Source organism: Arvicanthis niloticus, chromosome 29 (genome assembly GCF_011762505.2).
Source record: "Arvicanthis niloticus isolate mArvNil1 chromosome 29, mArvNil1.pat.X, whole genome shotgun sequence".
NCBI classification, from domain to species: Eukaryota; Metazoa; Chordata; class Mammalia; order Rodentia; family Muridae; genus Arvicanthis; species Arvicanthis niloticus.
Genome location: NC_133437.1, coordinates 20,996,717 through 21,009,525, shown reverse-complemented (window position 1 = coordinate 21,009,525; position 12,809 = coordinate 20,996,717). Strand labels below are relative to the sequence as shown.

Here is a 12,809-nt window from a genome sequence, read left to right as displayed (position 1 = left end):
GGGGGGGGGGTCTAGCTCACTGTGGATGATGCCCTTGGGTAGGTGGTATTGAACTACATAAGAAAGCAGGCTAAACACATCATGGGAACAAGAAACTAAGCAGCATTTTCTCAAGGCTTCTGCTTCAGTTCTGCTTATGATTCTGAGTTCCTGCCTTGTCCCTTGGTAAAAGATTGTGGCCTGAGAATTATAACGTAAGAAAACAAAGCAAAACAAGACTAAAAGCCTTCTCTCCCCAAGCTGCTTTTAGTCATAGTGCTTTGTCCCAACAAAAGAAATTCGAACCAAGACAAGGGGAAAACATTTATTATTTCATCAATGAATACAATAGTTCATACGATTTTTGTAGGTACCCATTGTCAGGTTGGGGAAACTCTCATTTATCCATCCATCTTTACTAGAATTTTTAACTAGAAGAGAATTATGTTACCAAATGCCTTTTTTACATTTGTTGAAATAATTTATATAGTTTTTCCTTTTGAGACTGTTAACATAGTAATTTGCAGTGAGTAATTCTTAAACTTAAAGCCAGTATCAGTAGTAAAAATTTTTAGGTATTAGAATTTTTTTAAATTGGATATTTTCTAGGTCTCCCCTCTGGAAATATCTAATCCCATTCCCTCTTTCCCAGGTTCTATGAGGGTATTCCCCCACCCATTTACCCACTTCCACCTTCTTGCCCTAGCATTCCCCTACATTGGGGCATCAAACCACCACTGGACCAAGGGCTACTCCTTCCACTGATGTCCAACAAGGCCATCCTCTGCCACATACCGGCCAGAGGCATGGGTCCCTCCATGTGTACTCTTTGGTTGGTAGTCCAGTTCCCAGGAGCTTTGGGGGGGTCTGGCCAGTTGACACTGATGCTCCCCCCATGGGGCTGCAAATCCTTTCAGCTCCTTCAGTCCCTTCTCCAACTCCTCCATCTGGGACCCCATGCTCAGTCCAATGGTTGACTTCGAGCATCTGCCTCTGTATTTGTCAGGCCCTGGCAGAGCCTCTCAGGAGACAGCCATATCAGGCTTCTATCAGCAAGCACTTCCCAACACCCACAATAGCACTGTATATGGGATGGATCTCCAGGTGAGGCAGTCTCTGATGGCCTTTCATTTAATATCTGCTCCACATTTTGTCTCCATATTTCATCCTGTGAATATTTTGTTCCCCCTTCCAAGAAGCACTGAAGCATCCAACATTGGTCTTCTTTCTTCTTGAGCTTTGTATGGTCTGTGAATTGTATCTTGGGTATTCTGAGATTTTGGGTTCATATCCACCGACCAGTGAGTACATACCATGTGTGTTCTTTTGTAACTGGGTTACTTCATTAAGGATGAAATTCCATCCATTTACCTGGAAATTTCATGAAGTCATTGTTTTTAATAGCTAAGTAGTATTCCATTGTGTAAATGTACCATATTTTCTTTATCCATTCCTCTGTTGAAGGACATCTGAGTTGCTTCCAGCTTATGGCTATTATAAATAAGGCAACTATGAACATAGTGGAGCATGTGTCCTTATTACATGTTGGAGCATCTTCTGGGTAAACGCCCAGGAGTGGTATAGCTGGGTCCTCAGGTAGTACAATGTCCAATTTTCTGAGAAACTGCCACACTGATTTCCAGAGCGGTTGTAACAGCTTGCAATCACACCAGCAATGGAGGAGTGTTCCTCTTTTTTCTACATCTTTGCCAGCATCTGCTGTCACATGAGTTTCTTAACTTGGCCATTCTGATTGGTGTGAGGTAGAATCTCAAGGTCATTTTGATTTGCATTTCCCTGATGACTAAGGATGTTGAACATTTTTTTTTTTTTAGGTGCTTTTTGACCATTTGAGTTTCCTCCATTGAGAATTTTCTGCTTAGGTCTGTTCCCCATTTTTTAATAGGATTATTTGGTTCTCTGGAGTCTAACTTCTTGAGTTCTTTGTATATACTGGATATTAGCCCTCTTTGTATATATTGATATTAGCCCTCTTATCAGATGTAGGGTTGGTAAAGATCTTTTCTCAATCTATTGGTTGCTGTTTTGTCCTATTGACTATGTCCTTTGCATTACAGAAACTCTACAATTTTATGAGGTCTCATTAGTTGTTTCTTGATCTTAGAGCATAAACCATTGGTGTTCTGTTCAGGAACTTTTCCCCTGTGCCCATGTGTTGGAGATTCTTCTCCACTTTCTCTTCTATTAGTTTCTGTGTATCTGGTCTTACGTGGAGGTCCTTGATCCACTTGGACTTGAGCTTTATACAAGGAGGTAAGAATGGATCGATTTGCATTCTTATACAAGTTGACCACCAGTTGAACCTGCCCCATTTGTTGAAAATACTGTCTTCTTTCCATGGGATGGTTTTAGTTTGTCAAAGATCAAGTGACCATAGGTGTGTTGGATTCATTTCTCGGTCTTCAATTTTATTCCATTGATCTACCTGCGTTATCTCTATACCAATACCATGCAGTTTTTATCACTTCTGCTCTGTAGTATAGCTTGAGGTCAGGGTGAGAATAGTTTTAGCTATCCTAGGTTTTTTGCCATTCCAAATGAATTTGCAAATTGCTCTTTCTAACTCTATGAAGAATTGAGTGGGAATTTTGATGAGGATTGCACTGAATCTGTAGACTGCTTTCAGTAAGATGGCCATTTTTACTATATTAATCCTGCCAGTTTATGAGCATGGGAGATCTTTCTATTTTCTGAGGTCTTCTTCAATTTCTTTCTTCAGAAACTTGAAGTTCTGGTCATACAGATCTTGTATTTGCTTGGTTAGAGTCACACCAAGGGTATTTTATATTATTATATTGTGACTATTGTAAAGGGTGTCATTTCCCTAATTTCTTTCTCAGCCTGTTTATCCTTTGAGTAGAGATTTGTTTGAGTTAATTTTATATCCAGCCACTTTGCTGAAGTTGTTTATCAGGTTTAGGAGTTCTCTGGTGGGACTTTTTGGGTCACTTAAGTATACTCTCATATCATCTGCAAATAGTGATATTTTGACTTCTTTCCAATTTGTATTCCTTTGACCTCCTTTTGTTTTTTAATTGCTCTAGCTAGAACTCAAGTACTATATTGGATAGGGAGAGAGGGGACAGCCTTGTCTACTCCCTGATTTTAGTTTCTCTCTATTTAGTTGGTGTTGGCTACTGGTTTGTTATACATTCCTTTTACTAAGTTTAGGTATGGCCCTTGAATTCCTTATCTTTCCAAGATGTTAAACATGAAGGGATATTGAATTTGGTCAAACGCCTTTTTCAGCATCTAATAAAATGATGGTTTGTTTTTTTCCCTGAGGTTGTTTATATAGTGGATTATGTTGATTTCTGTATATTGAACCATCCCTGAATCCCTGGGATGACGCCTACTTGATCACGGTGAATGACCATTTTGATGTGTTCTTGGATTCGGTTTGCAAGAATTTTATTGGGTATTTTTGCATTGATATTCATTAGGGAAACTGATCTGAAGTTCTCTTTCTTTGTTGGGTCTTTGTGTGGTTTTGGTATGAGTGTAACTGTGGCTTCATAGAACAAATTAGGTAGTGCTCCTTCTTCTATTTTGTGGAATAGTTTGAAGAGTATTGGTGTTAGGTCTTCTTTGAAGGTCTGATAAAATTCTGCACTAAAAGCTGGTCTTGGGCTTTTTTTAGTTGGGAGACTTTTAATGAGTGCTTCCATTTCTTTAGGGGGTATGGTACTATTTAGATGGTTTATCTGATCCTGATTTAATTTTAGTACCTGATATCTGTCTAGAAAATTGTCCATTTCATCCAGATTTTCCAGTTTTGTTGAGTATAGGTTTTTGTAGTAGGGTCTGATGATTTTTTTTTTTTTTTGAATTTCCTCAGTTTCTGTTGTTATATCTTCCTTTACATTTCTGATTTTGCTAACTTAGATACTGTATCTGTGTCCTCTGGTTAGTCCGTGTAAGGGTTCATCTATGGTGATTTTCTCAAAGAATCAGCTCCTGGTCTTGGTGATACTTTGTATAGTTCTTTTTGTTTTTACTTGGTTGATTTCAGCCCTTTGATTATTTCCTGCCTTTTACTCCTTTTGCCTGTGTTTGCATCTTTTTATTCTAGAGCTTTCAGGTGTGCAGTTAAGCTGATAATGTATCCTCTCTCCAGTTTCTCTTTGTAGACACTGAGAGCTATGAGTTTTCCTCTTAGCACTGATTTCATTGTGTCCCATAAATTTTGAGTATGTTGTGCCTTCCTTTTCATCAAATTCTAATGAGTCTTTTATTTCTTTCTTCATTTCTTCCTTGACCAAGTTATCATTGAGTACAACATTGTTCAGCTCACATGCGTATGTGGGCTGTTGTTTTTGTTGTTATTAAAGACCAGCCTCAGTCCATGGTGATCTGATAGGATGCAAGAGATTATTTCAATCCTCTTGTATCTGTTGAGGCCTGTTTTTTGATGGACTATATGGTCAATTCTGGAGAAGGTACCATGAGGTGCTGAGAAGAAGGTGTATTATTTTGTTTGAGAATGAAATGTTCTATAGATATTTGTTAAATCCATTTGGTTCATACCTTCTGTTAGTTTCACTGTGTCTATGTTTAGTTTCTGTTTCAATGATCTGTCCATTGCTGAGAGTGGGGTGTTGAAGTCTCCCACTATTATTGTGTGAGGTGCAATGTATGATTTGAGCTTTAGTAAAGTTTCTTTTATGAATGTGGGTGCCCTTGTATTTGGAGCACAGATGTCAGAATTGAGAGTTCATCTTGGTAGATCTTTTTCTTTAATGAGTATAAAGTGTCCTTCCTTTTTGATAACTTTCTTTGAAAGCCAATTCTATTCATTATTAGAATAGCTACTCCAGCTTATTTCTTAGGACCATTTGCTTGAAAAACTGTTTTCCAGCCCTTTAGTCTGAGGTAGTGTCTGTCTTTGTCACTGAGGTGGGTTTCCTGTATTCAGCAAAATGCTGAGTCCTATTTATGTATCCAGTCTGTTAGTCTATGCCTTTTTATTGGGGAATTGTGTGCATTTATGTTAAGAGGTATTAAGGAAAAGTGATTGTTGCTTCCTGTTATTTCTGTTGTTAGAGGTGGAATTATGTCTGTGTGGCTATCTTCTTTTGGATTTGTGGAAAGATTACTTTCTTGCTTTTTCTACAGTGTAGTTTCCCTTCTTGTGTTAGTGTTTTTGATCTACTATCCTTTGTATGACTAGATTTGCGGAAAGATATTGTGTAAATTTGGTTTTGTCATAGAATATCTTGCTTTCTCCATCTATGGTAATTGTGTTTTGTTGGTTATAGTAGCCTGGGCTGACATTTGTGTTCTCTTGTGGTCTGTATGACATCTTCCCAGGATCTTCTAGCTTGACTATGAATAGTCTCTGGTGAGAAGTCTGGTGTAATTCTGATAGGTCTGCCATTGACTTTTTCCTCTTAATGCTTTTAATATATTTTCTTTCTTTTGTGCATTTGGTGTTTTGAGTATGTGATGAGAGAAATTTCTTTTCTGGTCCAGCCTATTTGAAGTTCTGTAGGCTTCTTGTATGTTCACAGGCATCTCTTTCTTTAGGTTAGGGAAGTTTTCTTCTATAATTTTGTTGAAGATATTTACTGGCCCTTTAAGTTGGGAATGTTCACTCTATACCTATTAATCTTAGGTTTGGTCTTCTCATTATGTCCTGGATTTCCTGGATGTTTTGTGTTAGGAGCTTTTTGCATTTTGCATTTTCTTTGATTATTTTATCAATATTTTCTCTGGTATCTTCTGCACCTGAGAATTTCTCTTCTATCTCTTGTATTTTGTTGGTGATGCTTGCATCTATGACTCCTGATCTCTTTCCTAGGATTTCTATCTCCAGGGTTATCTCCCTTCATGATTTTATTGTTTCCATTTCCATTTTTAGATACTGGATGGTTTTGTTCAATTCCTTCACCTGTTTGGTTGTATTTTCCCATAATTCTTTAAGGCATTTTTGTGTAGCCTCTTTAAGGTCTTCTACCTTTTTAACTGTGTTCTCCTGCATTTCTTTAAGAAAGTTATTTATGGCCGGGTGGTGGTGGCGCACGCCCTTAATCCCAGCACTTGGGAGGCAGGCAGAGGCAGGTGGATTTCTGAGTTCGAGGCCAGCCTGGTCTACAGAGTGAGTTCCAGGACAGCCAGGGCTATACAGAGAAACTATTCCAAAAGGGCCACATTTCCTAATCCTTCTAATCTTTTCAAGCACTTTTCATCTCTGGTGACTAAACATTCAAATATATGATCCTATGAGGACCACTCTTATTCAAACCACTGCAGTACTGAAAATTAAATTCAGGTCCTGGTATTTGTATGGCAATTACTTTACTGACTGAGCTAATGCTTCAGCTCCCCACTGAGCCCCCAACCTACTTTTAATAGAGGTCCTATGCACTTATGAAGTAACTGAGAGAGAAGAAAGCTTCCAAATCTAATTTTCCAATCTAAAGTTCCAAATCTAATTGAGAACCAGTTCCTTGTTTCCATTTGTTCAAGTCTCCTTTTAATCCCTCAGAAGGAAAAATCCTCTTCTTATGGGTATGACATGTTTATTGTAGTAAGTGATATTTACCTTCTTTTGATAGCACTATAATTATTATAAATATATATATGTATATATATATTACATTGTTTATCCAGTTAATATATAAGATGAAATATACTATTTGGAGAGGGTTTTTTTGGTTTATTCAATTTGTCTATATTTTATTGTGAAATAATTCAGATTATCAAAAAAAGTATGTAAAGAGACTAATGTTCTAAGAATATAGCCAAGTGGTAGAGTGTTTGCCTAGTAAGTGTGAAGCCCTGAATTTGATCTGAGTAGAAAAGAAAAATAAGCAAAGGAAATAATGTTAATATTTTGCCACAACTTTAAATCATTTTTATCTATCCTATCTGTTTGTCCATTCCTCCCTCTGTCCATCCACCCATGAACTCAACCACTCACCTATCTGTCTGTTCGTTTGTCCATCCCTCCATCATCTGCTATGTACAGATAGATGGGATGGTAGTGTGTTAATTATTATACAATATACCTTTTATCACTAATACTTAAGAAGTATTTTCTAATAAAATAATCATTCTCTTATACAATCAAGAGTATTATTTTCAAATCCAAAAAAACTCAAAACAGATGCAATCTATAGTCCATGTTTCAAGTTTGTCAACTCAACTATTACTTTTAACCAGCGTTTCTATGTTATTTTATTGTAACAAATTTTAGTTCAATATTATGGGTTATATAGAAACAGAACTTGTTAATTAATAATTTGGTCTCTTCTTTTCTCTACTAGTATTTTTGGTATGCACTGTCAGTCTTTTGCTGTGTTAGCCATACTCACAAATGTAAAAGTACCCTCTAGCTGCTTTCCACAGTACAAAGTATGAAAAATACTCCCACCCTGGAAGCCGTTAAGCTCAATCCCACTTATGCTACAGCATCACTGAAACTGTTAACTCATCAGTAAAGCTGAGATTATATTGTATATTGCTCTTATTCAGTTCTGTTTCTATAAGCTATTTAAAGAAATGAAATATTTAAAACATGTCTCACCATTCTTTATTCTAAGTTGGCCATTGTTCCTTATCTGTTCATTCTTTAATCTTGATGAATGCATATTCTTCCTTTTACTGTCAATCATTAAAACAGAATCCTTGATTTTTTTTTTTAAAAAATGGACTCATTAAATAACTGCAATGTTTTCTACAAGCACTCATGGAAAATCACATGAAATTTTAACAAAAAATTGAAACCTCAAAGATAGTTACTGAGTTATTCTCAACTGATAAAACAACTTACACATGGAGGTAGAACCTAAGTAAGCTGTAGATAATTCTGAGAGACAGCCCATAGCAGGCTCTTAGTTCCATTACATTAGGTGTAGCTACTTACAAATGTGGGGATTCTGAGCCCTATCCTTTACTCTCCAAGAAGGCATGTCACTATACATTGTATTCACCTTGTAAGGAAAAGAGGCAGGTCCTCTATAGGGGTGTGAGGAGTAAAGGGACTTGCTGTGTAATAGGGCACTAATTAAAACTACAAAATAAAAACCAGCAACACAAAAATGCTTTTTACTTAAGAGTAAGTTGACACTGCCTCTAACATCCTCCAGCACCCAATTACTGATTAGATTTGTAGCATATCTGGTGAAAAAGATATAATTCACTAGCATACCTGAAATTCTCAGTTGTAAATATGCTATTTATTCGATCCTTACAGCTAAGTGCCTTTGATAAAATCCTTTTTGGGTTCTTCAATATAACATCTGTATACACCACATCTCTGCTTGCTTTCAGCTTTTCCAGTCTAGATGATCTTCTTAGTACATGAGGTGTTTCCTGGGTAGAGGTGTTTTTCATGGGATCCGAATTTTCCTTTTTGTTTAGTTGCTCATAAGAGGTGGCATTTTCATGAGACAATATTTGTAATCTAAATGGTTTTGGGTCTTCTATATTCTATAAAGATATATACCCATAAATAGTTACAACATTAAAAGAAAAAGTTAAATTTATCTTCTCCTCTATTAATTTATAAGCATATATGAAGACAATGAAAAATCTATAGTCGTATTTTAAAAGAACATAGATTGTAAGCTTATAAAAACATAAGCAGCTAGTCTTGGTGACACAGCACTTGGAAAACTAAGGCAAGAGAATGTTAAGTTTAAGAGCAGCTTGGACTTCATAGGGAGACCTGGGGCAATGGAAAGAAAGAAAAAAATCAAAGACTTTAAAATCACTTTCATCGATATTAAACTTTAAATTTCGAAGGAAAATATTAGGTCCCTTTGGTGCTTAATTTGGTAGAAAATAAGTCATATAGAATATGACACCTATATAAGAACATAACAAAGACCAGATTAATAGTCTGTGTGCTTCCTTGACAGAAGCAAAGACATTTAAAGGGACAAAGTGATACATAACTTCCATATTTCAAAGCTCAATGGTATGTCATGAATTCTTCTAATTTCTCCTTGAAAACCTACTATCGATCTAACGTCTATGAAGATATTTACATTTTACATGTACCTCATAAACCTTGAGCTCATTTATGTATCCAGATGCAAAGCTTCTCAAATAAAGTACTGAACATTTTAATCACAGCTGAGTAAGAGTATTTGATGTGATTTGTTCTACATAAATTTCCTTTTTACTATTTAAAATGTTTCTCATCTTACACTTGAAGACTTGCTAAAAATTGTGTTTACTTTACCAATATTAATCATATTTTCTATATTTTAGTCATAGTCCTTATATTAGAACAAGGAAATGTCTAATCATCTTTATCTCCTTAATTAATGTTTGTTTTCATTTCTTAATCCTATAGTGTCTATCTGAGAAGTGACAGCCAGACTACATTGTTATTACTCCAGGTTTATATGCTGCAACAAAAACTCATCTTCTCTAAATCTTCCTGGGTATGTACATGGAATATTCTGTTAATAGCTAAGAGGAAATAAAGGGAATCTAAGTTTATATTATTATTAATTGATTAAATTATATTTATATAATACATTTATATATCATTTCATAAAAGGTTTCAAAGTGCTAAATTTCTTCACACTAAAAATATGAGCAACATATTTAAAAATAAGTTGCAATGTATCTTGTATTATATTGTGTCATTTCAATAAAATAAAGTTACATGGAACAGAAGTCATTGAAGATGCACCAAACTGTTATAAATGTTTAAAGAGTAAATCTATAGAAGATTTTTGTTACTATACTGTTAAACAGTCTTGCAATGCACGATATGTTCTTTTTGGTTTTGATTGATCTGAGACTGGGTGTTACTACAGCTCCATGCTGGCCTTGAACTCCTGCTGTTGACCCTGCTTCTTCAGCCTCTCTAATTACAAGTATGTACCACCATACTTGCCTTTAAGTAATTTTCTAATAATGAGAATACAAACTGTCAACACGAAAAGGAAACTTGGCACCTGTCACACATCTACAACGCCTCCAGGCATAACACTGTAGGAATTCTAAAACCACAAGCTATGGCATTTTACTCGTATTCCATATAGGGCTTAAAGAAGGTTTAATTCTTCCCTCCACATTTAGTAGCCCAAATTACTCCCAATTACAGGTCTCAGTATCTACTTCATACTCAGGTAAATATAGTGGTATTCTAAACAAAGAGAAATTTCTGGTAAGAAATTCTTTCCTATTATACTAAAAAATTAATGGTATGCCTTCTTATGGAAGTTGGGGAGAAAATAATTTTAACTTAACTCCTTGTAAACTCTACCCAGTACTTCTAAATGGGACAATCTATATATGAAAGTTATCTTTCACCAATATCTTCTAGATGTTGGTAATTGGTGAGATGTTTAAAATTTAATACATTAAAGATTATTACAGGTCACTACAAAAATTAGCTTCAGATATTTATATTTTATATAACCATCTGTCCTACTGATAGATGGTTGTTCTACAACCTGGATAATCTGAACTATTTAAATAATTAGTAAGGCAGCAAATTCACCTGTGCTATCTGTGTACAATCTTCATCAATATGAGACATGGTGGACTGCACTTCTAAACATCCATTTCCACCACTAACACTGCTGCTTTTCTCTTGTCCTTGACAGATGGGTGCCACATTAGCACCTGGCAATGTGTTAACAGTTGCCAGCAATTTAGCTGGCAATGCAGCATCAGCCTTGTTTTCTAGTACATCTCTATCATGTGCTGACAAGGCATCCAAAGGGTCAGATACAGAACTCAATGTGTTCAACAACTCTTGAAGATTGAAGTCATTCATTTTTTCAAGCAGCCTTTCCTCTTGGGTACATTCTGGTGATTCTAGTAACTTTTCTAAAGTAGACACAAATGTTTCAAGAGAGCTTTCTTCATCTTTGGTTTCTTTAGATGTCATGGTCTGTGTTACTTCCTTTCCAGGCTCAGAAAACATGTTTGGTACCGCTAAGGTCTTCACTGGCTCTGTTAATTTCTCCTTTAACGCAAGCAAATCAGATGCAGTAAGAGAAGTCCCTGAGAGAAGACTAACTTCAGGGGAATCTGAGTTTTCACTTAGTTCCTGTGAGTTACATAAAACAAAGCAATATTTAAAATTAAAGTTAGATTTAGAGCTCATTTTGATATTAATTTATTTTTACCAACTTTTGACTTCATCTGTATTATTTCCCTGTATGAAATTAATAATGCCTAAATACATGGCAAACTATTCAACCAAGAGTGGTTAAATGGACCAAGAGCAACATTGGCTGGATCACAGAAGACAAATAATCTCTTCAACAAAGCTTTAATTATCTGTTCCAACAAAAGAGACAGATGTTCTAGTTAGTTAAATTAACAAATGACCTCAATATTTCACAGCTTAAGTAATGCTATAAAACTCTCACCAAATATTTCTATCAGTCATAAAATTATAAAATTGATACCACTTCACCTTCTGAATGAATGTGCAAATGTGAAATGAGAAAAGAACGGGAAATCAGAAAGGAAAATAGAAGAAATGAAGATGCAAGTGTACATAATTTTATAAATCCTGATTCTAAATTAACAAGCCAAGGTTCTGTTTTAAACAACAAAAACATACAACACAGCTCTCCCAGGGAGTTATTTTCAAGAGCAATACCCTAACAGGTTGCATTTGTTCTTACAAAGCTTTGAATGTCCAATATTAAAATTACTTTTAAAGTTGCTATCCTAATTAGCTACTATGTTCCTCAGGAAAACAATGTACTTTATAGGTATTGAAATTTATGGTTTTCAATCACTTTGGCTGTCCTCCCACAACATCTCTGGCAGTATGCATTATCATCTCCTAAGACTGCTAATAATTTGTTCTAAGTTGAACAAAAGAAGTAAAAAAATTAATATATTCTATGTAGTACCATTTTATCCCATGTCTATAGCATACAGAACCTAATAAGATATCTTTATTTATCTGTAATGCTAACTATAATTTTCTTTAAGATAAGAAATCTAAGAAATGATTCCTACTCATAATTTGAGTCACATCTCAAGGGTTCCCTGCTATTTAGTCATTTCATATTTTTAAAATCCAAGACACTAAGGTGTACCAGGAACAATATGTAACAGTAACCTTCATGGAAGGGGGCGCAATAAAGGGTTTTTACTAGTTTTTCTGAAAATATTTTGGTGAGAGAAAATTAATCAAGTTTCTTTGTACAAATTTTTCAAAACATGTAAAGATCTAAGATACAATGCTCTCCAAAGGTTTTAAAAGTTTTTTTTTTTTCTAGATGATCTGTTGGGAAATATTGATATAACCTGTGAAAAATATCAGAGAAGAAGCAATTACTTTTTAGAAGAAGCAATTTTACCAGTTACCTGCCACGGATCCAAAGGAAAGGAAACTTGAAGGATGAATGAATGAGTTGTGAAGAAGGGAAATAATAACAACATACATTTATTCAAACACAATAAGGTGCCAGGCCAGAAGTCATTGCTCCTGGCTCTCACAGTAACTCTTTGAAACATCTATTTGTCAGTACTTTTTGAAGCCACATTCACTCAAAATGTTATCCCTACTTCCCTGCCCTCTGGCTTGAAAGTTCAGCAAAAAAGCTTGGTAACTGGAGGCACACTGAGATGATGTAGCCAGATAAGATAGGGTGTGCCTGGGAGGGCCAAAGCTACTTGGTATCTTGAAAAAGGATTTGAGTTCACTGTGGGCAGAGCCAATTCACAGCTCCAAGTAGAAAACAAAGACAAAGCAGGCCCTTGAAAAACATTAGCAACAAGACAATGAGAATGCAAGCCTTAAATATTAGAGAAATGAGGTTAACCTTAAAAACAAAAAGGTTATGCATCATCATCTGGGCACACAAATAATCTAA

At 35.5% G+C, this 12,809-nt stretch overlaps 1 protein-coding gene across 1 annotated transcript in view; it reads right to left on the bottom strand.

Annotated features, from left to right (window-relative positions):
• The window catches only part of Ankrd31 (ankyrin repeat domain 31), a 162,627-nt gene that overhangs the window by 100,798 nt on the left and 49,020 nt on the right, over positions 1-12,809 (bottom strand). The window contains exons 7-9 of the mRNA XM_076927219.1: positions 10,466-11,020; positions 8,153-8,433; positions 7,529-7,605 (exon numbers count right to left, since the gene is read on the bottom strand). Coding sequence (XP_076783334.1) covers positions 7,529-7,605; positions 8,153-8,433; positions 10,466-11,020 — 913 coding nt within the window. The remainder of the gene's footprint in view (positions 1-7,528; positions 7,606-8,152; positions 8,434-10,465; positions 11,021-12,809) is intronic.